This window comes from Coffea arabica, chromosome 8c, assembly GCF_036785885.1.
Source record: "Coffea arabica cultivar ET-39 chromosome 8c, Coffea Arabica ET-39 HiFi, whole genome shotgun sequence".
Taxonomy (NCBI): Eukaryota; Viridiplantae; Streptophyta; class Magnoliopsida; order Gentianales; family Rubiaceae; genus Coffea; species Coffea arabica.
Genome location: NC_092325.1, coordinates 39235430 through 39263044, shown reverse-complemented (window position 1 = coordinate 39263044; position 27615 = coordinate 39235430). Strand labels below are relative to the sequence as shown.

General features: G+C 35.8%; 3 protein-coding genes across 8 annotated transcripts; 1 reads left to right on the top strand and 2 right to left on the bottom strand.

Annotated features, from left to right (window-relative positions):
- Positions 1 to 1349: 1349 nt before the first annotated feature.
- LOC113706832 (TOM1-like protein 9) lies at positions 1350 to 10846 on the bottom strand. Of its 4 annotated transcripts, XM_072062550.1 has the most exons (11): positions 10369 to 10843; positions 9534 to 9625; positions 8459 to 8537; positions 7018 to 7116; positions 6816 to 6929; positions 6550 to 6707; positions 6057 to 6138; positions 5754 to 5839; positions 4395 to 4583; positions 2694 to 3160; positions 1350 to 2201 (listed from the first exon to the last, which is right to left on the bottom strand). In XM_072062550.1, exons 4-11 carry the CDS (start codon positions 7072 to 7074, stop codon positions 1591 to 1593), a joined length of 1764 nt encoding a protein of 587 aa, XP_071918651.1. In that variant the 5' UTR covers positions 7075 to 7116; positions 8459 to 8537; positions 9534 to 9625; positions 10369 to 10843; the 3' UTR covers positions 1350 to 1590. The 4 variants fall into 4 exon arrangements, with proteins under 4 accessions (XP_071918651.1, XP_027084662.1, XP_071918650.1 ...); XM_027228861.2 differs by lacking the exon at positions 9534 to 9625 and having other exon boundaries at positions 10369 to 10844; XM_072062549.1 differs by lacking the exons at positions 7018 to 7116; positions 9534 to 9625 and having other exon boundaries at positions 10369 to 10846.
- Positions 10847 to 15114: 4268 nt separating this feature from the next.
- Positions 15115 to 18572, bottom strand: LOC113705279 (D-amino-acid transaminase, chloroplastic-like). Of its 3 annotated transcripts, none has more exons than XM_027227077.2 (5): positions 18171 to 18572; positions 17959 to 18005; positions 17455 to 17633; positions 16221 to 16894; positions 15115 to 15457 (listed from the first exon to the last, which is right to left on the bottom strand). In XM_027227077.2, exons 1-5 carry the CDS (start codon positions 18379 to 18381, stop codon positions 15363 to 15365), a joined length of 1206 nt encoding a protein of 401 aa, XP_027082878.1. In that variant the 5' UTR covers positions 18382 to 18572; the 3' UTR covers positions 15115 to 15362. The 3 variants fall into 3 exon arrangements, with proteins under 3 accessions (XP_027082878.1, XP_027082879.1, XP_027082880.1); XM_027227078.2 differs by having other exon boundaries at positions 17455 to 17719; positions 18171 to 18503; XM_027227079.2 differs by having other exon boundaries at positions 17959 to 18009; positions 18171 to 18312.
- A 6339-nt stretch (positions 18573 to 24911) lies between these two features.
- LOC113705570 (uncharacterized) lies at positions 24912 to 27416 on the top strand. The gene is made up of 3 exons (XM_027227472.2): positions 24912 to 25465; positions 25877 to 25957; positions 26794 to 27416. The coding sequence occupies exons 1-3, from the start codon at positions 25057 to 25059 to the stop codon at positions 27210 to 27212; spliced, it is 909 nt and encodes a 302-aa protein (XP_027083273.1). The 5' UTR covers positions 24912 to 25056; the 3' UTR covers positions 27213 to 27416.
- Positions 27417 to 27615: the final 199 nt, after the last annotated feature.

Genomic DNA, 27615 nt, shown 5'->3' with positions numbered 1-27615 from the left:
GTATTAAATTTAAAATAAAATAACGACGTGGTTTTAGTGATATTGCATTGATTTGCATAGAATTTTCATCCTTTACATTTGCAACTTCATTCTCTTTTTTTTTTTTGGCAGGAACGGGTTGTAATTCCTACATTTTTTTTAAGGAAGGGATTCAAAAGCAGAGGGTTTTGAGTCAAGAACCTCTAATTTTTAGAATCTCAATTTTTGATAGAGCTACGAGCAAAAAATAGTTCCAATTTTAAATACAAAATATTTTAGGGATTGTGCTTTTACCCTAATAAATTGTAAATGTACCTTTATTGACTAAAGTAAAATGTTCTTTTTGGGTGTTACGTATTTGGAAATTTATGCTTTTATCCCTAATAATTTGTTAAAAGTCAACATTATGTGCCTAGAAGTATTTTCATATCTTTTTTTTTTTAAAATTTTTAACACGTATCTAATCTCATTATCTTACAATGATACACTGTCACTTTTGATACCTGTTGTTAACAAACAAGTAATATATGTAATCTAACATTGGTTATACTTAATGACTACAAGTGTAAGACCGACGCCTTAAAGGATTTAATCTAGTGGCGATTTTTTTATTACATAAAAATTCATACTTTTAACGTGTTGTAGAGCATTAGTGAACTTTCTTCGTCCTCATATTTTAGTTATTAAAAATTTGTATCCATATTTGGTATTATCGGGATATTATAATTGTCTGTTTTATTTCCATAATAACTAGAGAACTTATCCTTTCATTGAGAGATTTCACCTTAGCTACTAGACCAAAAGATTCTCGGCAAATTCTCACATGTTAATGTTAGTCCAATTGAATTTCGTATGCTTAAATGCTGTCGAATCTTCCTTGCAAACATTCATCCTTCCCCATCATTTATATTGGAGTCTTGCCCTATGCAATCAATGGCAATAATTATTTAGTGTGCTATGTGATTTGAGACTTAAAAGTAAAAACGGTTTGTTTTTAAACCAAACAATTGAGCTTTCACGGTAACTTAATTGCAATTCATCCAGACCCGCTGTGCTGTCGTACCATCCCCCTTCTGATTCTAACTCCCTAAGCATGCATGAAACGGAGCTCTGGTTGTTGTGATAAGGTTGCTGTCCTTCAAACAGCTTTTGCACAATATAAAACAGCACCAAGGCCAAAGTAGTTAAAAAAAAACAACATCCAGAGTCAGTGATGAAGCTGGAGGAGGTAAACAAAGAAACTTTTGAATTTACTTTTAAACAAGCAAATTTTATACGTCAAGCGGGCTAAGATATATTTGACTCTCGCAAAAGAATAGAAATGATTTACATACTAGAAAATTCTGCAGGCCAAAATGTAGATACCCTGATCAATCAAAAACTTATCCAAATTAAGTTTTATTTGTTTTTCTCCTCTTCTTTCTACAATTAATGTACAAACTCCTAATAGTAAAGCAAATAAAACATATGGAACAAAAGATCATATATATCACAATGATAAAAATCTAAAGTAAAACAAAGAAATCGAGGGACCAAAAAGGAGAAAAAAAAAATGGATTGGCAAAAGTTAGCAGCAAACAAAATGCGAGAAAAATGCAAAACCAGTCATTATCACATGCTACCAGCCCGGCCAGAAGCGGCTTTTGGAGATTTGAATTTGGACATGTCGACAAGGTCTCCAAATAACTTGTCTTCAGGTTTTGAGGGCTTTCCTGAAGGCACGTGCACGTAGGAAGGAGTGGAACCAGGATAAGGTGAGTTGCCCAGGACACTGTCATCCCTCACAGAAAGACCAGACATTCTTTGGTCAAGGTACTGAGCACTTTGTTGCTGTCCATAGCCATAGCCATAACCTCCCATTTGGCTGCCATACATTTGCTGAGGATACATATAAGCCATCTGGCCAGATTGCATCGGTTGAGGATACATGCCCATCGATAGCCCCCCTTGCATCGGTTGTTGCATGCCTACATATTGATTGCTTTGTATAGCCTGATGGTTAATTGCGGCAGGCTGCGCACCGCTGATAGGCTGAATATACATACCAACATACTGGTCATTTGGAATAGGCTGTGATGGAAAAGTGCCACCTGGCAATGGCTGAGACTGCGTTGCAACCACCTGTGTAATTTGTTGAGAGCTGTGACTGCCTGGCAATTGGTTGCTATCTGAGGGCTGAGCCTCCCATGGAGGAGGAGGAAATGAACCACCAGTTTGAGCACCTACCAAACAACATAACACGTTAAACATTTTGCATCCTCTTAGTGAAGGCAAGTCTGTTCAATGAAAGCAGATAAGTGGATCAAATCTCTATGTTGAAGGTCTATCAAATTAATTTCTCTGATTATATCAGCCCAAATAATCCAAATCCCAATTAATCGGGCGAAATTACTGTGCTGCATTTTGGGATTTATTCTAGGTAAAACAAAAGAAACTTCAATTCTATGAGAAAGAAGTACCTAGCAGTTCCCTGCAATCAGTTTTGCGATACAGGTACCTAATTGTAAATGCTCAGAAAGTTTGAAAAACAAGTTTTACAAAAAGCCTCACAACCTAAAGTCCTCAAGAAGTACCAAAACGAAATTTCTTAGTGACAGCAAGGGAAGCCAGACAACACACTTGACCCTATTTGGTACCTATCCTAGTGCAAGGACACAGCTCCAAAGAAATATTAATATCTGAAAAAGCAGAAAATTCTAGGCACAAAAATGTACCATAAGCTGGTAAAGATGGCTGCTGTTGCTGAGCAACTGCCCCATTCCAGGCAGAGTTAGACCCTTGCGCGTAGAGAGACTGTTCATATTGAGGGAACATTGTGCCAGGGGCACTTCCATTTGGGTATATTGGCGATTGAGGAGTCGGAAAGTTCTGCTGCTGCTGGACTTGAGGGGGTGTAGGATATGTTTGTCCAACAGAACCCATTGGTTGAGCGTTGCTACCTTGTGAAAACATGTCAACAAGTGCTAGGGCATTCTGCTGAGAAACGGGAGTCACTGGCTGCGGTTCCCCAAAGGTTACAGGAACTATTGCCATCGAATTCTCAGCAGTAGGTGAGCTAAAATCATCTCCACTCAAAAGATCCATTTTTGGGCTAGCCTTGGTTGGAGTTGTTGATGGACCATTAGCTGTCGGTGGGGCAGGAAGGAGTAACTGTGTCCCTAAACTGGCATTAGAAGAAGATCTGCAAAAAGACATGCTGATTTCATTACTTAAAGAGCAATTAAATCAGCATATGAGATCCTGTAGCAAGACACTGCAGTTTCTCGATCTGAAGAATACATTACCGAAGCACCAAGTAGACGTAAAGTAATTTAGCACTAAAAGCTATAATTTCTTGTGCAGAAAAGCAATTGATCGCATACCAATTGTGTCTATAGCATGTTACTATTCCAATATAATCTGCAATATTCAGAAATTGCTCTTGTTGGAAATCAGCCAGTCTCCCTTATGCAACACCAAATATTCATCTCAATAACATGCCCATGCTTGTAGGCATGTACTTAGAGAAGAAGTTCATGTTCTCTTTTATTGATACAAATACTACAAGGTAAAGCTCAATGTCCGTGGCATATATTTACAGAGAGCTTGAGGAACTTAAGCAATATTTATCTCAATAACATGCCCATGCTTGTAGGCAAGTACTTAGAGAAGTAGTTCATATTCTCTTTTATTGATACAAATACTACAAGGTAAAGCTCATTGTCCGTGGCATATTTACAGAGAGCTTGAGGAACATCAGTAATATAGACATGTTCTACTCTATTTCACATTGTTACCTAGAGGCTAATAAGCCTGCGGACATGCTCTCAAACATGACTGCACTACTGAAGAGGATGTGGTCTACTAAGTCTTTTGCACATCTTCCTCATCTAGTTAGAGGGGGAATTGAATACAATATGCCAAGTTCTTCATCTTTTTATTATGCTTAATTCTTGTTTTCTCTGTTCATTGTCAGGGAGTACTACTTCAGGTTGATAGGCTTTTTTAAGTCATCAAATTGCTCACGTACTTTTGGAGGTATGTTTTTTGCCTTGCCCCCCCCCCAGGTTTTTAAAAATTATCAATAAAATTGAGGGCTGGCAACCCTCCCCCATGTATGGTTTCTGCCCCAAAGAAAATAGTAATCAAAAGGTGTCCTCATTGATGTATAGCACAGAAACTAGTGAATTAATCTGTGAATTATCTCCTAGGTGTCTACAAATATTGCATATGCATCTTATCATTCTATTGTACTCGTCTGTCTAGAAGTGCCAAACTCCAATAGATCCAAATACTCGGCCTTTCAAACAAGATTTCAAGCCTCAATTTTTCTATAATGTTAATCCTGATTAAGCATTTATCTTTCATCAAATGAAAATCCCGTCTCCAACAGAGCCCAAGAATTTACAACAAAGCACAGAAGTAAACTCATTTACCCTTGGTCAGTACGTTTACTATCTCCAGTATCAATAAGTGGAGAATCAACATCCACAAGGGATTTAACAGGTTCTGGCTTTGGTTTCTCTGTTTGAACTGATGATCCTGAAGAAATTGCTTCATGCTTAGCCAAAACACGTTGCAAATCATCATTCAGTGATAGTCCTTGGCATAACAATGATTCATCTCTGCATTAGGTTGGAAAAAAAGGCATACTAATGTTAAATAGAAGACATTATAAAGTGGAGAAATTGAACAAAAGGAAGCACATTACCAAATAACACGTTTTGGAACCCCATCCCACAAAGTATGAAAAGAAGTACTCTATAATGTTATGCCACTTCCAAAAATCCACATTATAAGAAAATTCAACCATATTATGAAGGTAGGCTACTAGGATCTGTCACAAAGGAATGCCACAACAGACCCCATAACGAATTTATCAAAATTAAAATTGCTGATGAGAAAGTTTGCGATGACAATAACTGGAAACACGAGCTACTTAATATTTAGTAGCACGAGTGAGATTTTCATTGAACATTTCTGGTCTTCTGAAACCATCATCCACAAGAAGCACTGGGATTTCATACAAAAAAAAAACCTCCAAGATGACTCTAAAGAACTTAAGAATAAAATGGGCTGAAAATAACTCCAGCAACACATTCTTGCAACTATAGTAAAACGAGAGTATATTACAATGAAGAAAAGGCCTATATTGACGATCTAACTTTCTTCAATTATAGAGCTTGGGTAAGAAATCTTTCCTAATTCAGAACTTCTAATTGATGCTACCTTCCTGGATATAAACTGAAACTTACTTTATATCTTTTCTTCTTGTCCCTTTCAGAAAGGAGGAGACTTTTTCATCAAGTAGATATTTTCTTGTCCATGATAATTCACTCCCTATCAAATATATATAACTTTCTAAACAAGATGATCAAAAAACATCACTTGTGGGCACACGAAGCGCTAAATATAAACTTATAATACATTTTCCTTTCCCCTCCCCCCCCCCTTTAAATGGTGACATGATACATACAGAGTTGGTAACAGTCCTTCAAGAATAGGACCAAGAGACTGGTCAATTTCAGAGTCAGCACAAATAATAATTACAGACCCAAAGTAAACCACAGAAAACAATTGCAAGGACGTTGATCACGCCACACTTCCCATAATTTGGGAGGTTTTCTTATGTAATTGAATTTGTGAAATCTGTCAACTACTCTTCGCAATTTGTCCCGATCCTAAAAAAGAGTCAAAAATGGCAAAAAACAAGCAAGCTTCGAAAGAGAGAGAGTGAAAGGAGATTTAACCAACTGCGCATGATAGACAGTAGTAGAAGTAAAGTAAGGGCTTACGAAGTCGAGTTAACAAGGTGTACCACTCTTTGCTTGTATGTCCGGCATTGTTCCACCAAGTCAACAATAACCTCCTGCCTCAGTCCCTGGCATTGAAATAGATAAAATTATTGCTAATTTCAAAGATTTTAATCACTCAAAATCTGCAAACATGAAGACAGATCAGGACATCTAAAAGGAACTTATACAGTGAAGGATCCACCATAGGTGACCTCAGCAGCTAAATTGGAATACATATCACCAAGAGCAAAACGAGTGGTGCAGAACAAGTTTTCCCTTTAATTGCTTAAGAAAGAATCATACCTCTTTATTTGCTGGATCCAAAGCATTTAGCATTTCTGCCAGGACATCCATAATTCCACGTGCATTTTGAATTTCTGACAGACTAGCAAAGCAGATGACTGCTGTTAAAAATAAAATAAATAAATAGGTAACTAGCAACTGCAACACAGATGTGTAGATAATAGACATTTTATTCAGAAGACACAATATTCAGATCTAATCTAGCATTCAACAGCTATCACAATTGAGAGTACTTCAATTGCTAGATCAAAAATATCTAATTCACAAGCACAGTATAGGAAGTCAAAAAATGGGCAAGGTTAAGTTACTAGCTCATGCAGCTGAAACAGACAAAAAGACAAGGGTTGTGGATCACATGTTCACTGTTTCAAACATTAGCAAACTGAATGCTCGAAATTGTGCAATACCAAACAAAAACAAGAAATTCCTCTGTTCAATTCTGCATATATGCTAGCTTCTTTTTCATTAGCCAAAAGAAGTATTTACCACACACCTTAAGGTAGGAAATTCAGCCTCTGCTGATGACTCGGCTTCCTGTCTAGATTCTGGGTTGCGAAGATTTTGGGGATAAGAGGACAGAGGCTGTGATTGAAGGGGAGTGAATACAGGTGCCGACCTCTCAGATCTCTGAGGAAAAACTGCTCCAATTCGCTAAAAAGTTAAGGGCTATGGTTAAGAGAAGTTCGTGGAAATTGGCAACACATTAACAACCAAACATCAAATATGAACTTTAATCATGAAAACACTCTGTTGGCATACCAATAATTCCTGGTATGCAGCAAAGTACTGTGGGTATCTTGCCCTTGGTCCTCCAAATGCTTCTTGCCAAGTATCTATGAGAATCAATATCTTCTCTTTGACATGGAAGTCGGGCTACAGTTGCAAATAGAATGTCATCTCCAACATCAACACGAGGAAACAAAAGAAACAAAGAAGTCACATACATGTGGCCAGTAATTACCTTCTTTTTCACAATTTTCACCATCTCATGAAGCAAATCTTTCTCAGCAACATGCATATGGACAATATCACCACAATTCTTGACAATTGTCTCCAAAAGCTAGAATATGATAATCATATAAGCAAATTAAACTACAACTAATCTTAAAATAATGAAAGCTAAATTCAATTTCTAACGTGTTTGGCATATGTCAAGTAAACCATTATATACAACTACAGGACAGAAAAGATCATAAAATTTTTTTGCAGATTCCAGGAGTGCTAGAACAAAAGTGATGCACCACCAATTTATACAGGAAGAAGCCCTGTAAAGGACTTCTGATAATGCATAGATCAGAACTTAGCAGATTACCTTTAAATTGTCTTAAAACGAGTATCCTCAAAACAAATATTCATTATGAATCCTGCTTAATAAAACAAGACCTCAGAAACTTTTGCAGCTTCATTTTCAGTTTTAAGCTTTATTCAACAACACTATAATTTTCTTAATTTCAGTCTCACATAACCTCTTACTCAGAAGTGAAATGCCAAATAGATTTTAGCAGCATATTGTTTAGGCAATCTAAGCCTCTGCCACCTCTAAGGAAAATTACTGCTATTCCTTCTGGATAATTCCAAAACTGAGTTCATTTTGCAAAAATAAGAAATTAAATTATAGATAGTCACTAACTTCTAATCCTTTATAAACTGGAAAGGACAGTAAGAATAAACTAACAGCGTCCCTGTATGTTTACCACTTTCAACTTTAAGCTATCATAACATTGAATTTTTCCAAAATAAATGTGTCTAACCAATCTCTCATATCTAAAATGAGGAATATTTTTACATACATATTCCACATGCGTTGATTGGAATAGTTTCATTCACATCCTGCATTTCGTTTGAGTTCAACACGGTTAAGTAACTAAACATCACTAGAAGTTTGGAGCCAAGACCTATCCCCCTCCTTTAGAGTCACAGAGAAGCATTTAACCACATAGACACACGAGGCTTATAGTCATGTTTGCTTTTTGCATCTGTTTTTAAGTTATCTAAGCTGTCAAGATCTCATGTCTGAGATGCAATCCTTGAGATGTATTAGCAACTTTTCTTTTCAACCTTTTAACTACCATCCAAATTTTAAATCCAAAAATAATTTTTGACAAATTACTTTAAAGAAGTTAAAAGTAACTAGAAGAGGTTCTAAGTCATCTAGTTGATTGGCATCCTTCTCAAGATGAAGGCAATTATGTATCAGCCACAAGAATGAGATGCAGAAAAATAAGTCACGAAATTGTAACACATCAAATATCAAATAATATGCCAGAGACCAAAACCATTATGAGGTAAAGTAAGAGGAATGGAAAAAGGTACATAGAATGCCCGGACTCTGAAGACAAACGTGAAAGGTGAAAAAGAAAAGGAAAGAGAGAAGGAAGTAAAAAATAGTTTCAGATGCTCACTGTTAAGGCAAGAAGCTGGACTTTTGGATTCTTACTACCAAGCCGTTTTTTAATGCCTTTTACAACATCCTTTGCTTGCCTGGTGGAATCGAAACCAAATTAGCTACTGGGAAACTCTTAGACAAGAAATTACACTTATGAATATCACTACAGCACTATTGTATTATGCTGACATTCTACAATAGCAAAAAAAAAAAGTAAAAACAGATTCTCAAGTTACTTGACAACGGTTCTTCAAAACTGTACAAACATCAGCTAACATTGCAAACAATGCCATGTAAAAGAATGTCAAGTTGACCACACTTCCAGATAAAAAAATTATGAACAATCATGTTAAATTGCCATCAATTTTCTCATAAAAAAGCTCGACATTTTGACATGTCACCGATGCCACTAACTTAAACAAAACATTTGTACAGAAACTGTGATTAAACTGAGTGCGAGGAAAACAATAAACATGAACAAAAATCTTCTTCAATAAGTAATCCTAGTTTTGAAAAAGCAAGCAGCTCTACAAGAGTAAAGCCATATAGTCTCAAGACCAGAGAACACATTACTTGAAAAAAAAAATTCTCTATATATAAAGTAGTAATAGAATATTTCTGTAGCTAACCCCAAAATTCATGAGATAAAGAATTTTTTGAGCTCAATGAAGTTAATCGTCAGCAAAATCCCTTAAACCTAGTTTAGGAAGACAAGTAAGATTCACAAATAAAAGGCATTGAGGATTCATCACAATAAACACAGACATGAGGAAACCAATGTCAATAGGTAAGCAGGCACACTTTGAATCAAGGGACAGCAAGGGGAAACAAGGGGCAGTGTTAACCAGAGCTGCACAAAGCTTGTAGGGCTACAGCAAAAGAAATTATTTCTCAACAAAAGATGATGGTTTGCAATTTTCCGGGAAAAGAAATCAACTCTGCATATCTGCAATAAAGGTACTGATTTTTTACTCCAAAGAAATAACAAAAGTTTAATTTATGCTATAGGACTGAATAAAAAAAATAGGAACAAACATGAAAATAAATAAAAGAGATTCATATAAAGAACTGTTACACATGATGGTACTAACTTCCAAGAACAAAAAAGGTCCAAGTTCAGATAGTGGTGGGAAAATTCCAGAGCCAGCTTAACCTTTTCCTCTAAACTTGTTGCTATATGCGCCTGCATACACCATACTATCCCGTATTACTTGAACACGACAAATGTCATAAATCCAATTCAACATGAACTCCGGAAAAACAAAACAGGTTCTGAATAGAATGGTTCTCCTGCATACCAGCCAGGTGAGATTGGTTGACAACTAAACCGAATCCCTTTTCAAATCCAAAACAGAGCCTAAATAACAACAAATGACCAAAAGATTTTCCTTTTCCATTTTCCCAGACAAACGGCAAAATAGAATGCCATCGTCATATATGTGCCCCTAACTACCTCAGAGTTCTGAATCCAACACCCTAAGTGCTTCCATCCTTCAGACTGATATCATCACTTCCTAGCTCTAAACCTCCAATTTATTCATTTTAGTTTCTTTTTCAAATAACTTGATTAGTTACACACACGATCTTATTTCGCCTAATTTCTCAGGCAGTCAAATGTCTGCTTTTCTAAATAACCTAAAGTCCAGCAAATTCAATTCTTCCACACAACCAAGTATTCAATCAATTCTCAAAAATAAATAAAACACTCAAAGCCATTAAAAGCACCACTTTTTACGAAAACTTCAAATAACCGCCTTCCATTTCAAACTCATCACAATTCAACCAATACAACAGTAAAACAAAACGCTGAAGAATCCTATAAATATATATATATATATATATATATATATATATATATAATATATATATATGAGAACACACACAAGCAAACCGACAAATCACACAAAGAAGCATAGAGAAGCATACGCAGGATCGTGATTGCACATATCGCAGATCTCGATATTCATAGCCCAATCCGGCCCGATGAGCATGTCGCTCGTCGCTCTGTCCACCATCGCATTCACCATCTTCTTCTTATTCCTCTTCTCCTTCTCTCCTTCCTTATTCCTTCCTTATATACACACGTAGTCGCTTCAACCCTAATCTTTACCTCGTCGGCGATCAATCGGAATCCAACCACCGGTAAAAACCCCGGTGAGATCAAAAAATGGAATAATAATTCCAACTCTAATTACTCCTCACTAGAATCAACAATTGAAAAAAAATTTGATATTTTCGGAGTCTCCAAAAAAATTGATCTTTTCGTGATTGCACTTTCTCTCTCTCTACGTTTAACGATATTTGTGTGATCGAACCCCGGAGTTTTGATTTTTCTGGTATTGCGATTTCGGGGAGGCGAATTTAGAAGCTTTTTCGTATTTCTGAAAAAATTAAATAAAAAAAAGGAATAAGAACCGGCCAATAAGACATGAACGCGTGGAAGGGTACAGGTCTCGAGTTTGTCTTTGCAAGTCGGGTTAAACTCGGGTCGATGCTGTCAGCGTAGCCGACTTTTTTAAATCGGACGGTCCGCGATGGTCTAAAATTGCTTTTTTTTCAGTGGCTTTGTTGTGGGCCACGTCAGCGTTACAATCATTCATATATATATATATATATATATATATAATAAAGTCGTATTCTCGTACTTATCCTTTCATATTTTCTTTTTTCTACGTGACTTAATGAGACGGCAAGTAGTTTCGTGACTTACTCCTTTTTATTTAGATATATATCAATTCTTATTTTCTATAAAAATTCTTAATATTATATGATTCTTATTTTCTACTTAAAAAAAAACTGGAAAGTAATGCGATATAAATAAAAAAGACATAAATCTCCTCTCTTAGATATATAGGAATAAATGTTAATATATATTTTTATAGTGTCCTATTCTTTTTTTTTAACAGCTTCATCATAGATCCTTTTTATTTTAAAATAATCTACCCATGTATAGAACAACATACAAACAATCTAGACATGAAAATTAAAGAAAGTTAGCCCGAGAAAATTTTTACAAGACTCACAATCCCCATGCATAATTGATGTACAAAGAAAAATGGCACTTCATCTGATTGAAAAATTTTGAAAAAGTCCATAAAGAAAATGGAGTGTCATCAACCAAAGAAATAAAATTCCATTATCATAGCTAAAGAAAGATGAGATAAAACATTTGATATTTGTTGAAGTTTTGCACCCTGAAGGCCCCTACCCGACCCTCCGCCCGTACTCCAATCCAAGAGAAAGGCCTCCGTCCGTAGTGTACTCCGTCCGTTTTTTTTAAATATATTTCTGCTAATAATTCTTTAAACACATTACATCCCTGCCCAGATGATGGGAAATATTACGTGTGTGGACCCACATCATAGGAGTCCATGCACTTAAAGGACTCAATATAGTAGAGGTGGTCTTTTAAGATCGGTAAAATCTATCTTGATAACGCATTTGTAAATTTATTACGTACAGATTTATATACGTGCATAGTACGGATCACATAAGATCTTATTTTCTACCCAAAATTATTTGGACGATTATGGTTTTATTTCCTATAAGAATTCTTAATATTACAGGATTCTTATTTCCTACTCAAAGTTATGTACTTTAAGCAACTTAAATTAAGATAAATATACTTTTAATGTTCTTATCAATATCTCTTTGTATTCTTATCAATTCTTATTTCCTATGTCTACACTACATATAGTCTCTAATATATTGATTTCAAGCATCAAATTCGTGGTTAAGTATTTCCAGTGCAAGCGGCTAGCATATTAAAATATCGATTTTGGGTTTCCACTCCTCTTGATTATCAGGTACATCCTCTTTCAATATATATATATATATATATATATATATATATATATTTAAAAAGGCATGTTGATCTTCAATTGTAAAAACTTAGTAACATATCTTGAATTTTTTTGTTTTATTTTCTATTTGTTTTGTATGAAGACATAGGATTTAAACAAGTACTTTCATCGTTATTTTTGTATGATTTTTTCTAACATGTTTGTTAATTGATTTTTGTGATCATATACTATGATGTTTGTTAATTTGCCTCCAGGAAAGACAACCAACAAAAGGTACTGGAAAGTAATGCGATATAAATACAAGAGACATAAATATCTCTATTAGATATATCTGCAAATTCATTAGTTAATTAAAAGACTCTGGCCGTTTATTTAATTATAATCTTTACGTATTGTTATACACAAACTTGAATGCGATAAATCATTTATTGTTTTTATACTTAGTTATCCTACTTTGCTATTATGCAGTGATAATAAAAAATCAATAAATGTTGATTTGCACGGACAAATCGAGAAGAATGTTCAAACAAAAAAAAACAAAAACAAATTTCTGAATAGTAGAATATTATTTGATACTATTTACTGCACTTTTTATTTATTTTCAAGTTTTTGAATGTTATGATATTGTTAAATATTATTTTTTCTATTTTTGAATTATTATTCACTGAATTAGACGTTCAAATTTATATTATAACAATACTTTACATTACAATGCGTACATAGTAATATACTTAAGACAAGTTATAATAGATTATACATTAAATATGTATTTTATTTCGATATTTTTATAAATTGACTAAAGTTTATTATTTTTCGACGATTCCCGTTCAACTAACGGGTACAAAACTAGTTTATGGAATAATTTGGAAGCTTTAATTTGATGCTCTTTTTTGGTAAGACCCAATATGGTATGGTTTGGTTGGGTAAAAGACAGGTAAGCAATGTTTTATGGAAAGAAGACAAAGTTTAGAGGATTAAGAGAGCTATGGGTTCTGCTAAAACCATTTTGGGTTTTCTAGCAAAACAGCTATGGAGGGTTCTGCTAAAACCAAATTTATTGGTAAGCAAAGTCTTTTTTTTTTTTTTTTTCCTCGTAACACCTATAGTCTAATCTAGGGGAAGGGAGAAGGAACTCATAATGATCAACGAAGACCGTCACATATTGTGACAATTTTGGTGGAAGGCAAGGATCGAGCCTTGATCCAACACCACCAAGCCTTAGAAGGCTGGGCAGTGAGGCGGTATGCAAAGTCATGAGAGGAAAATACATGAAAATTGATCATGCTCTCAACAGGGTGCCACCAGCATCATCATCATAATTCTGTAAATGAAGTGCTCGATAGGAGAATTGGAAAAGGGGAGAAATACTGCTACAGATGTGGGGAAGGAATAGAAACTTTAGAATACATGTTTTTTGAACGTGAATATGCAAAAAGAATTTGGAAGCTAGCTCCAGTAAACTGGGAAGGTCTTAATGATCTCCGGTCCAACTTTTGGAGATGGTGGGAGGGATTATTACAGGCAAAGGAAAGAACTGATGGTCAAGATCACATTGACTCGACAATTAATATCCTTTTGGCAGATATGGAAAGATAGGAAGAGAGTGATGCATGGACAAGCAGCAAGGAAGGAACTAAGCTGTGTACAGAAGGCTCAACAGGAATGGTTGGAGTTCAAGGAAGCTGAGGAAGTAAATGACAGAAAATGCATTGCTGAAACAACTCATCAGCATCAAAACAGGAACTGGTGCCCCCCTGAACAAGGGATAATCAGAATTAACACGGATGCTGCTATAGCCTTGTAAACGAACAAAACAGGAAGAGGAATAGCAGCAAGGGACTTCAAAGAGGAATTGGTGAGGGGCTGGGCATTGCAGGAGCAAAAAAGGGGTGAGCCCCTCGTAAACGAATGTCCATATGTATTCAATAGTACTTTTTTTTTTTTTTTTTAAATATTCAATAAGTACTCATTAACACGTTTAATTTTACTCAATGAATCATGTATATACACACTAACAATTATTGTTCTCTCTTAGCATTTATACATTTTTTTATTAATTGTACTTTTTTAAATGTGTCTGTCTGACGGATGTCTATTAAGCCCGCGTTAATATATATTTTAGGTGTTACATTTTTAGAAATATAACATTAATTAGGAAAAGTAAATAAATATAAAAGATGGTATGTACGATTAAATACAGAAGGTATATAAATGCAAAAAAGGTAATGATTATTAGTATGTGTATATACATTGGATACATGATCCATGCAACGATGCTGAGGAAAAACTGTCAACATGTTAGTAAAGGGCAGTGGAGGTATTGCAGAGACTGAGACAGTGGACCTTGTTTGCGTTGCTTATGAAGAATCAAGAAATGAGGGGTCCTTCAATCATGGGCAAAAAGACAACCATCAAAATTCCAAGACAGCTGTGGACGATTGGATTGAATTCAAAAAGGCTGGAAGGATTGCAAACAATGCTGAGTTGCAGATCACAATTCTGTGGAAGACTGAGTTTCACTTGTTTCCCTTTACATTTTTCTATTGTTATGTAGAACAATTATTTGACAAGTCAATATTCTAAAGTCTAGAGTGCTTTTTATTTTTTTATTTTTTTGAAACTTGATTATAATGTGAGAAAAATCATATCATAAGTACGTTAGCCTAGTTTTATTGTATAAAACTAATACTGTCATGTAGACTAGTATATGATACTAGAGGCTAAAATGCTGTAAAGAACCTCCAAATTCCTCACAATTAAGTAAAATTTGATCATTGAAACTTTAAAGTAATTGAAATTTTTGAAGCCAGAGCGATGGTTTCCATCTTTTCAACAAAACTGGGAGAAAAGAAGGGTGAACATCTACACATGAGCAGAAACAGTGCAGATCAATAAGCAATTGGGATCCTCTACAAATGAAGGAATTTTACACCCATTATCATTCTTACCAATGCCCCAGGCCCATTAGTCAATAATGATGCTAGAACACAGCTCCATATTATAAACTACAGGAAACTTGAAACAAGATTTTGTGATATGTAAATCTAAAAGCTTCCAAAATTTTTATTCAAGAACATGACTGTGAGTGTGTCTTCCTCCTAGCAAACTGCAAACAGGTTAGTAAGGGACAGGGACTCGTACGGAAGCAGGCCCCAATTTCATGTCCTCCAGGATAAGTTTCAGTAGAGCCTTAGATACTGGACCTTCTTTGCCTAAAAAGAAAAGTACACAGAAGTCAATAACCAATCACTAATTCCTGGTTGTCTGAGAGTTGGCAATCACCCATCACTGTCTTAATTATCCAACATTTTGCCAAAAATTGCACTAGTTCAATAACAGCGCAGAGTGAACATGAACAGATATCGATCTATGATATGCTCTCGTCTCCATTCACCTAGTGATATGCCGTGGTTAAACGTGTAGAATTTTCATCTGTTGCAGGGACATTGTTAGATTTCAAATTGAGAAAAGGGCCAGTCTGTTTATCCTACGATCTACAACTACAAGTCAAATACAAGCTTCAGAAGCTGCTTCTTCAACTTTAACGAAATATACAACAGATACTAGTGACTCTTGAAATTGTGATCAAAGCTGTTATTCCCTTAAAATTAATAGTACATAGAATCTTAAAGCTGATAAAATTTAGTGAAAATAACGTGATATTCAAGTACTAAATCATTTTCTGAAAACATAAATCACAATAGGGGAAGGGAAGCTTATGTTTTTGAAGTACAAGACTGCTTTATGGCTTTTTCTCCATATATGGTGAAGAATCTTAAGCTTTGACAAGACATAGGAACTTGGTAGGAAATATACTATTATTTGCCAGTTTATCCATCAGAAGAGAAAGATATTACTCCCATCCCGACCCAGCAATAAGTTGGTTAGGGAATAACCTAAATATAACCAGTATTACTAATCTACAATGAACCATAAGATTCTCACACTAATTGCATCAAATATGCTAAACCTTACCATCACCAATGACCTGTTCATCCCATTGCACCACAGAACGGATGAGAACTCCACTGCCTATCAGCATCATTTCAACTGCATTCTTCCCTTCCTCCACAGTTACTTTATCTACCCGTATGTTCTGGAGTATTCCCTCCCTTACAAGACTTTCCGCAAGCACCAGAGCCCTTCTAGCTGTGCAGCCACTGAGAATTTTGTCAAATTCAGGCATCAGGAGTTCCTTTTCTTTTGTTACAAAGGCCACATTCATGTTAGGACCTTCAGCTATAAAGCCATCAAAATCCAGCCATATTGCTGCATATGCACCATTTTCCTCAGCTTCCATTTTTGAAAGCGCATTAGGAAGATAATTCACACTCTTCATGACAGCAAACTGAGGAGGTTTAATTGGAATTGATGAAGTAACTACTCTGATACCACTATAATCAGGAGGCGACTGGTTTTGAATTACTATAGCATAAAGAGCAGACTGATGACAGCCTGATGAAGATAACTGAAAATCACCAGGTCCTGCTGAAAGCCAGTATCTTAGTGAGCCTTTTCTGCACTTGGAAGCACTTACAGTTTGTATGAGTATTCTTCTAATGCTGTCCCTGTCAAATGGTAGCTTAATCTTGGCCGTGGTAGCTGACCTTATGAAACGGTCAAGGTGTTGGTCCAATTCATAAAGATATCTAGGATATGAAGGAAATGAAAAAGTTACCTCACATTAAGTAATCACTAAGCCAAGTTGCTTTCCTCTAGTTGCATTATAAACAACAAAGAAAGAGAAAGGAACAACCAAAAATTTGTTTGTTCATAAAAGAAGGCTTTAGTACCCGAGGACTTGTTTGTTCATAAAGAAGTTAAGACAAAATAAGGACATATTCTATAAGCAATGTCCAAATTAAGTTTAAAACTGTCACTTTAGATTTTACCATAGAAAACATTTGTCAACAGAAAAATCTGAAGCAAGAGAAATTACCATTGCAGACAATCAGGAGCAATATTACAAAAATAGAAGTTGATATGATGCATATGCATGGAAATTTTTATGCATAAAGCAACCAGTGCCAAAACCAAACGCATACTTTAACAATAACCGCAAATTTCTTTGAACCTCTGCCAGATGATGATGTCTAGTGAGAAATCCATCTTGCTAAAAGTAATCACATAAAAGAATCTTCCAAAAATGTGCCACACGGCAAAACTCAAAAGGAACTTATGACTGCAGAGACGAGTTTAGGTTTCTAACCCGTCCATAATGGCAGCAGTGTCAAAAACTCCATGCCCTCTGTGGACCATGTGGTCATCCATGGGGATTACCATTGCAGATGGATCTGTTGTTATTCCACCAAAAACACTAGAGTACATAGCTAAATACTGCTCTTTGCTTTTATAAGTTTCTCGGCTTGTCCTTAACCTCTCAATTGCCTTCACCACGGACAAATAATATCAACAATAGCTATCAGCACCATCATCCACAACCAGTTCTATTAATAGCTTCGATTTCCTAAAGCCTTCAATACATATTTAACTAAAATCAAAACTGAAATAATTGAGATGGCAAGACTGGCAACAGGATTAAGCTAATTAGACAAGTCTCTCACATTTAAAGCACATATGAATAGAATTAACAACAAAAAGCAACCTATTCTGCCACCTTCGCATCCTGCCTGTCTATCTTATCTTTCGTAGACCGCATATAACAAAATTAGGTAATTCGCATATTAAGACAGATGAAAAGTTGAAAACAAACCTCTGAGCAAGAAAGAATTGGTACTTCAGATGATAATACGGTAGATTCTGTCTATGCAAAATGAAAAAGTTAGTGAGCAGAATTTTCTTCGGTTATTCTTTTGCAGGGAATACAGCAACAAAAACCAACAAAAGTAGGAAAAATACCTATTCAAGGTAGTGAATTCAAGCTAGTTAAACATTTTTTTTTTGGGAAAAGCTGATTAAACTTACCGGTGGAAGACTCGGTCTGATACGAATTCTTGATAGCAAGAGATGGCTTTAGCTGAATATGAACAAGCCCAGGTGGAAAGGAGCAGAACCCATGTCTTGAAAATACGAAATGTTTCGGAAAACCAAGTGAATTTGGGGATTGATCACCCAACTTTAAAGCAATTAGTGAAGATTCTGAGATGGGTCTGGTCAGAGATGAGAAAGTAGCCATTCAAGAAAGCTGATTATCAGTGGAAAAGAATATCAGAGCACTAGAATTGTGTTCAAGGAAAAATCTTCAATCATCAACATAATGTAGATTGATGGAATTAATAATTTGTCAAGTGGTTCCATGGTTTGGTGCCGGATCGAATTCGTTATAAACAAGTCTGCCCAAAGAGAACAGATAAGCCCGTCCAGTTCAGTTCGTTTATGAATTAATTATTTCTTGATTGAAAACAGACAATATAAAAGGTGAAGGCCGTTTAATTTAAGCTGCTCATAGAAGGCGTTATCTGAAGTGGTATTATTATCACGCACCCAACTGATGTAGTATTGAAGACGTGAAATGAAACCAGATTAACAACAACGCCTACAAAATATGCACTATTATAGGATGGCCTTTTCTTTGGTTAAATCATGAGATGAACTTATTTAAGAAGGTCATTTGCTGGTCATCACTTCACTATATGTGAATTCACTGATATAAATATGTTGTTTGCATAGTTCATTTTCTAAAACCAAAAAAACTACTTATATCATAAACATATTTTCTAATAAATTTTTTATTTTTCCAATCATAATTTTATTAACATGCATCACGTCACAAATAGAGTACTGAAGTGTTACTTTAGAATTTTTTTTCTAAATAATCATCAATCCGAACGCACTCATAGTCTTCCCAATAGTTCGCCATATAACATAAACTCCTATTTTGGCAATTGATATGAACAAAATATTAAATATCTCACTTAAATTATGAAGAGGGTTAGTTTTTAAAATTTAAAAATACAGAAAATAAATAGCAAGTTAACTAAATGTCCTTATCTCTCATATTTCTACCATCTAGGTTTGTTGTGGTAGAGCACACTAGATCCCACAATGCTTTGACCTAGTAATACCACTTGATTTTTGCATCCCATCATTTAGAAATGCATAAATCATAACTAAATCCCTCATTTCTGAATATAGTAGATTGACCTAAGCTACAAATAGTAGAGTTTTGGCCTAATCAAATTAAGGATCAAGCTGAGTCTTGACTCAATTTTATCAAACCTAAACTTGAACTTGAGTTCGACGAGTTTTTAATATAAATTCAAATTCGATCTCAACCTCAAATTTGAGTCTACTCGAGTTTTAAAAAAAAATTTATAAAAATTAAATAAAATAGTAAAAATATTAGGAATATATATGTAACTTTACTATTTAAATTATATATATATATATATATATATATATATATATATATATATATATATATATATATATATATATATATATATATATATATATATATATATATATATATTCAAGCTGGTCTGCAAGTTAATGAGTTGGGTTTTTCTATGCGATTTCATTCATTTACAACCTTACTTTAACCATTTGACTGCCTTGTACTTATAAACGTTGAAAGAAAAAAGATGTTACAAATTTTTCCTTGCATAAATAGCGAGGAAAATGGCCATTTTAATCCTTTAATTTTTTTTTTACTTAAGCTGATTTCATCCCTCAACTTTATTTTTGTCTAATTTAGTCCTCCTATTTAATCCTTTTTAGATCGCACCACCGATTAGAACCTTGCTGGCACAAAAGAACTAACAGTTTTGATTTTGTTTGAGATTCTAAAACGGTTTGGCTAATAGATGCCTATTCTTTAAGAGGGTTTTCAAATTACATAGTTTGATAAACAACTTGGATTTCCTTCTTAAAATCAATTGGCAACGAGTGGAGTGATCCCCGTATGATTGGAAATTATTGGAATATTAATATGGGATATTCACTAACATAGTTAATTTGGTAAAGTATCTAAGTGTAGGGATACAATAATTATGATTGTATATATTCACATGGTAATGTACGTGCTATTTAGCACCAATAATTGTAATTGTATATATTTTTGCTGGATGGCTTAATTAAGCCACGGACTTGTTTGCTCGGATCCTGATGGTAAATACCAAATAAAATACAAACAAATTGAGAGGAAAGATGAGTCTTTTTTTTTTTTTAGTTTGAGGGAGATTCAAAACTTTACAAGGAAAAGAAGAAAAGAGAAGAGCTTGAGAAATGAATCAGGGATCCCACATTTAATTGGTTAATTTCCCTACTAACTGAGTCAAGTCTTGAGGAAAATAGGAAAAAAATGTTTCTTAACTTGCCTAAAACAATCTAGGGATCTCCTTATGCCAAAAATATGTAGTGAAGACTAGGGGCCTGTTTGGAACCTGAGTTTTTTGGGAGTTTGTCTAAAACTTTACTGTAGTGTACTGTAGAAGTTTTTGAAAAAATTTTGTAGAAGTTTTTGTAAGGTGAAAAACTTTTTTTTTCTTTTTTTTTTTCCTTTTTTTCTTTTCTTTTTTTTTCTTTTTTTTTTCTCTTTTCCTTTCCCTTTTTTTTTTTTTTCTTTCTTTCCTTTTTCTTTTCTTTCCTCTCTTTTTCTTTTTCTTTTTCTTCTTCATCTTCTTCCCCGTTACCTCCACCACCCCCAGCAGCAACTCCACCTCCCGCCACCCCCCTCTGCCCCGCCTTCTCCCTCTCCCCCCTCTGCCCCTTCCCCCTCCCCCCGCCTTCCCTCTCTCCCCACCGTCCCCCTCTGCGCCGCCCCCCTCTGCCTCTTCCCCCTTCCCCCGCCGCCCCTTCCCCCCTCTGCCCCCCTCGCTGCCCTCCTCTGTGCCACCCCCCTCTGCGCCGGACGTAGAGAGAAAAAAAAAGACAAGAGAGGATGATGGTAGGGGAGGAAGAGGGGGAGAGGGAAAAAAAGGGGAAAAAAAAGACCGACACCGGCACCGGAAATTGGTGACGGAGCCGGCAATGGAGGTGGTGGTGGGGGAGGAAGAAGAAGAAAAGGGGAAGGAAATTTTTTTTTTTTTTGTGTTTTGAATATTTTAAGTGTGTAGGTTAAAAACTTTGATAAGTTTTTTGGGGTTCTTGTAGCAAAAGTTGTTAAAAAACTAGTTTTATACAAACTTGGTAAAAAATCGAGCTTCCAAACAGGGCCTAGATTCCTAGATTAATATTGAAACTTACACGGTCTACTCCCTACAAACAAATTTGCTTATGCCGAAAATATGTAATCAAAACCCTGCTCGTCAGATTCTGCATTCACATAACACCTCCCAAATATGTTGAAACAACAAATTATATTATTGTTCTTCACTGGGAAAGCAACAAATAGAGCAGTGACTGAAGAATTAGAAATAACACAATTATAGGATTAACTGTTACTTAAGTTTTTTTTTTCTTTTTTTTTTTTCCTCATCATGGAATAAAATTGAGACATCTGGGGTACAAATATATATTTGTGTAAAAGTTAAGGCCCTTACTTTTAAAGTAGCGAGTACTAGGTTTCATTGTAACGTTGTTGTTACGCAGTCTCGTTTTTGGAAAGAAACAAATCGTAAGGTCGGTCAGACAAACGTAGCTTTATATATCACTACTAGTAGTATTCCAAGATTACTAGCACTCTATTTCGCCTCAGAATCTATCAAGTAAGATCTTTAGACATTGTTCTCCTCAATCAATCAAAGATGGAACGAGAAGAGGGATCTAAGAAAAGGAAGTTGCGGAGGAACGAGGAAAACTCTGTAGTTTTCAAGAGAAGAAAGGAAGGGATCATAAAAAAGGCAAGAGAGCTTTCAATCTTGTGCGACATTCCTGTTTGCGTTCTGATTCAAGCCCCCAGTGGTGACTTTGATATCTGGCCTCAGAATGTTGATCAAACGAGAAGCATTGTTGACAAGTACAAACAGACTGAAGCCAAGATTGCGTCGAATCCCAGCAAAATTTCTACTAGAAAAGTGAGCCCGAAAGCAGGGGAGATGATTCCTGATGAAGCAACTGCTGCTGCAAACTACAACCAGGAGTACAGTGAATCTCAGTCGAAGATAGTAAGTCAGAGTCCTGAAGAAGCGGGAATGATTCTCAAAAGCTGCAACAACAGGTGCAACAGATCTGAAGTAGAGTTTATTAATGAAAAGGTTTCACTTTTCAATGGAAAGCAATATTCTTCTCAAACAGAGCAGGAGAATGTTACCAAGAGAAGTGATGATTATGATTTGGTTAATCAGTTCTTTGGAGAAGAGTTTTCTGTTGAAAACCCTGGAGAGAGTCTATGCAGTGGAAATCGAGGAATTTTTGCCACTGGGTTAAGTTGTTTGAATGGAAGGGTTTCACTTTACCCTGGAAAGCAATCATCTCAGACACAGAAGGTGAATGGAACCAAAAGAACTACTCATAATGATTTGGTTAATCAGCCCTGTGGAGAAAAGGGTTTTGCTGGAAACCCTGGAGAAAGTCTATGCAGTGAAAATCATGAAATTTTTGCAACTGGGTTAAGTTGTTTGAATGAGGGAAAACGTTCTCTAGAGAATGGGGGTGATCAGGGGAATGCCAAAGATGATTCTTGTTCGTTTTCTGAGGTGGATGATCTGCAGCCAACACAGGTTCTCGATCCTGATTTTGAACCTGGCGGTAGTTCATCCTTTAACAATTCAACGGACATTGATGGTTTCAGTGCAATGGGTGACCCCAGTTGGCCGCATTTTCTTGATCCTGAATACAGCAATTGGGAATCTTTATGGTCCTTTGAGGAGTCGGCTTTGTGCTTCTGATGTCGAAATTTCATGAACCTATCAGACTCTGGTTCTGATAATAAGAGTACTTCTCTTCAATTTTGATCGGCAGCAGAATTCCATGGTCTGAAATACAACTTTTTTTGTAGGAGTCAATTTAACGTCTTTAGGTTAGTATGAGGAGTTAGATCAGTGTTTCTTGACATAGATTTTCATCTTATTGTCTTTCTTAGTGTTTGTGACACGTTTTTTCTTTCTTAGTTGAGGATGATTAGAGCAATTCTGTCTTTCAGCTATTGAGTCAGCATGAAAGCTCCAATTTTTATCCTTTTAATGGAGCAAAAGCATTTTTTGTTTATTTCTTTTAATCAATTACTGCAATGATTTTTTTTCTATTGTATATAATATACTGGGATGATGAAGTTCAAAGACTTTCTTGTTGCAAAAGACATTATTATTCTTTTGCTCCATTAAAAGGGGAAAAAAAAAAGAAGGGGCAGTCCACAAACTCGTATAATTGACAATTTGTATGAGCTATGGTTTCTTGGCTTCAGATTTGGTGGATGAAAATTGATAGAGAAATTTCTACTTTTCTCATCTGCCCAAAATGGATGAACAATCCCATGGACAAGAGATTGAATATGATTTTATATCTCAAAGTGGTTGCTTACTTCAGTGATAATCAAACCAAAGATTAATGATCTAGTACGCAAGACCTCATGCTCGATTCTTCAAAGCCAAAACTCTCCACAGTTACTAAAGAAGCATAAACTAGTCGAACAAGTCTCGTGTGTTTGGTATACACATTATTTCTATCTTATTTACAAACACTGATTAGGTTAGGTTTGGATTGCATTTTTTAGGATTTTTTGTAGAAAAATTACTCTAGCGATTTGATGTATGTGAGGAAAAAAAGTAATAGGGAAATGTGATCACGGAAAACGACGTCATTTTTCAGTGAAAAATGACTGTCCAAACAAGTGTTACAGTATCTCATATACATATGTTTCAATCACTTTTTATCTCATATACATTACGTCAAAAAAGTGTTACAGTATTTTTTCACAAAATTATCAAATAATTTATTATCCAAACACTACTGTAGTTATTTTGGACTGCTTAACCAATTATATAGACTTATAGTTGAACCCTAACATTCAAATTTATCTCTTATTCCTACCTTCTTCGCCCCATCCGTGCTTTTCTCATTTTGCTTGGAAATTTTTCAAACCGCGTCAATGAATCGAGTTCAAACAAGTTAGCTACGAGTTTGCTTTATTAAAATGCAAATTGAGGCACTGAAGACGCTTTGGTCTAATGGTAAGGTTAAAATCCCAGAACGTGAAGGTTTTGGGTTTTAATTTCTTGTCTTCTCCCCGCTTCTTAAATTGCACCATTTCCTTATTTAAATTTTTTTTTAAAAAGGTACTAATTGAAGAAGCTCACTTGTGTGCGCGTGCGTGTGTGTGAGACTTGAGTTGGTAAAGTTTAATCAAGCCCTTTGTAAGTTTAATTGAGTTTAATCAAACTCAGTTAAGTTAGTTTCTTTCGAATAAGTTGAAATAGCCATCTACTCAAGTTGGAATTCAAGCCGGGAGAACTCAACGAGTTTGAACTCATACGCATATATTTTAATTCGAGCCACAACTAACTCGTTTACAACACTAACCACAAATTAGAATACAAAAAAGAAAAATTTTAATGCTAAAATGAAAGGAGAAAAAGACCCTTTTGATTCTTTTTGTTTGTGCTAGTAATAAGCAAAAAAAAAAAAAAAATACTAATCTTCTACTATTAAGAACTACAAATTGAAGAACAAAAACCAAAAATATAAAACAAAATAGAATGAAAAGTAAAGGCGTCAGAGTAATCACAAAGCTAACCAGAATTAATCAAAGATTAAACAGACAAAACCACCTCTCCCTGTTGCCCATTTCCTCTCGAACAAACCAAGCCCCCCAACAAACTCCAGTACCAGCTCAGACTTCTCCTCCTTCCTCCGTTCCTGCAAACCCTAGCCCCAAAAAACACGCACAACACACAGTCCTCCTGCACCCCTGTTATGTTGTACTCTATGCCTTTCACATAGTTCACTCCAGAATCAGACAGAAAAAGAAGAAATGGCATTAATAGGCGATGCTTTGCGGCAAGCATTCATGCCCAAGTACGAGTACCAGAGTCTTCGCGAAGAAGACAAGGCCTGGCATAAATTACAACGTCCATTAGCGTTATTTTTGCTGGGTTTAATTTCTGTTGTGATTTTGATTTCCACTATTATTAGCTTGCATATAGTTTTTCCGATTGATCCCTTGAACCGCCCGTTTTGTAATGACCTAAGAATTCAGCCTCTTCCGATTAATGTAACTTCCCCCGCGGCTGTTCATGGCGGAAGTGGCGGTGGTGGGGATTCGGATCTTTTTCCTGGCGCGTTTTATCTCACGGATCAGGAGACTGTGGACTACTATTGGATGGTGGTGTTTGTCCCCTCGGCTTTTCTTTTCGGGGCTTCTGTAGTTTATCTTCTTGCAGGTGAGAGATCGCAACCATTTTTTAAAATTATTTTATTGTATATAGTTTTTGAAATGTTTGGTTGGATTAATTTGATTATTGGTCAGCTTTGATATCAGATATTATTAGTATGTGAATATAATTAGATCTTGTGATGATATTTGGTGATCATTTTCTTGATACGAGTAGATTCTGCTTTCGTAAAAATTTGATCCGTCTATTCAGTAATTGATCCAACCAATGCTATTATTCAAAGAATTGCCAACTTTAAGAAACGAACTAAAATTCGTAGAGTGTTATTCTGCGGTGGAGATTGGAGACAAATGATTAACATGGCAGTTTGCAGTGGAGACACGTGATTTGATCAATTTTGTTCTAGATCATTGTGATGGTTGTGTGCTTTCTGACCTGCAATTTATTGTTGTTCTGCAGGAATCATTGTTGCTTATACTGCTCCAGTAAGACATGGATGCTTGAGGGTTGTCGAGAATAATTACTGTGCTTCTAGAAGGGGTATGCTTTTACATTCTATTTTGCCATTCTCTGCTCTTTGAGAAGGGGTATGCTTTTAATGGAATGCTTGTACGGTACCAGGCTTTTGCCCCTCTTGTGCAGAAGCAATATTGGTTACTTCTATGTTGTATGGCTGGAGCTAGGACACTTAGAAGACCTGTTTATTATGGTTTGAAAGGGACTAATCTTGTTGACAAAACACATGATTCATGCAATTCATGTTTCAAAACTTCAGAACAACATTTAACTGGCTGGACAACTCAAGGCATTCAGTCATGATTCAAATGTTAAACTTCTTTCCTCTCTTCTTTTGTATGCCTGTTGTGCTTTGCAGTTCAATATTCCTGCCGTTATCGTCCCTCTTCTCTGTGCATCTAATTTTTTTGTTTTATTTAATTTTTTGGCTGATGTTTATTTCAGCATGAGTCTGAATCTTAAGCTGTAAAATATCATTTTTGTGCTCTCTTTGTATGATTTGCTGCATTGCTTTCAGCTCGGTTTATGATTGCTATACTGACAGTGGAGATGCTGATTTTTGTGCCAACAAATGTTCATGTCACCTAACATTGGCATAAGCCTGTTTCTTTACGAGATTACTTTTCTCCATATTAAAAATTACACTCACATGGACCATTGTCTGTGATTAGACTGGCTAGATTGGGTGACAAAAGTAAGCCTCATCAAGCTAGTGGAATAGTTGTTTTCTCTTTTGTACTACTTGTGTGTATGTGAAGTAGCGTGGCTATTTCTATCTTGTTAGTTAACTAGATAAGGCAGCTTTGCTTATCCATTCCAACTTGATTGTGTCCTGTAATTTCTTTGCTTTCCATTTACAGGTGGAGTGCGCTGTCTGTCCATTTTAAATCTTGCATTTGCAATCATTTTTGGTCTCCTTGCTCTGTTTCTTGGTTCAACCCTTCTTACGCTGGGGAGCAGATGCTCTGTGCCCTTGTTTTGGTGCTATGAGACTGCATCTTGGGGGCTTGTCATTTTATATGGGGGAACTGCATTCTTTTTAAGGAGAAAAGCTGCTGCAGTTCTTGATGAAAGTAATTTTACGGGGCAGAATCTTGGTGTGGAAATGCTTGAAGCACACCCACTCGAAGTCACACCTGAAGTGGAGAGACGTGTCAATGAAGGTTTTAAGGCGTGGATGGGCCCATCTTTATTATCATCTGATGAGGAAGATGAACCTGATGACTATCAGGAAGTTCCAAATTTGTCAAGGACCAATTCTGCCCGGCAAAGAGTGTAAAGATGATCTTTTACTAACACCATTTTAACTTGGCCACTATCCAGCATGTGCCTGGAAATTTTGGCACTGATTGAGCATCATGGGAATCCTAGTCTTTTTCCTAGATGATGTGCTCAAGCTAATGGTACAGCATCAATATTGACACGAGGTTGTCATGCTGCTAAAGTAGTCGGTTTTTTGGTAATACCCTAGTTGTGTACAAAATTAGCAAAGTTGTACAGACCTACTTGCTTTGAATATACAGAAAGAAAGCATGTGTTCTTTGTTTTAATGTGCAGCTGTGTTAGCAGTGCTAGGCTTCTGTTAAGGGCTGAATCAGCTCTAACTTGGCAATTATAATGGATAGTGTGCCCCTGGCATTCTGGAATGCCAGAGTTGCAAGGCTAAATGGTATTTAGAGGTT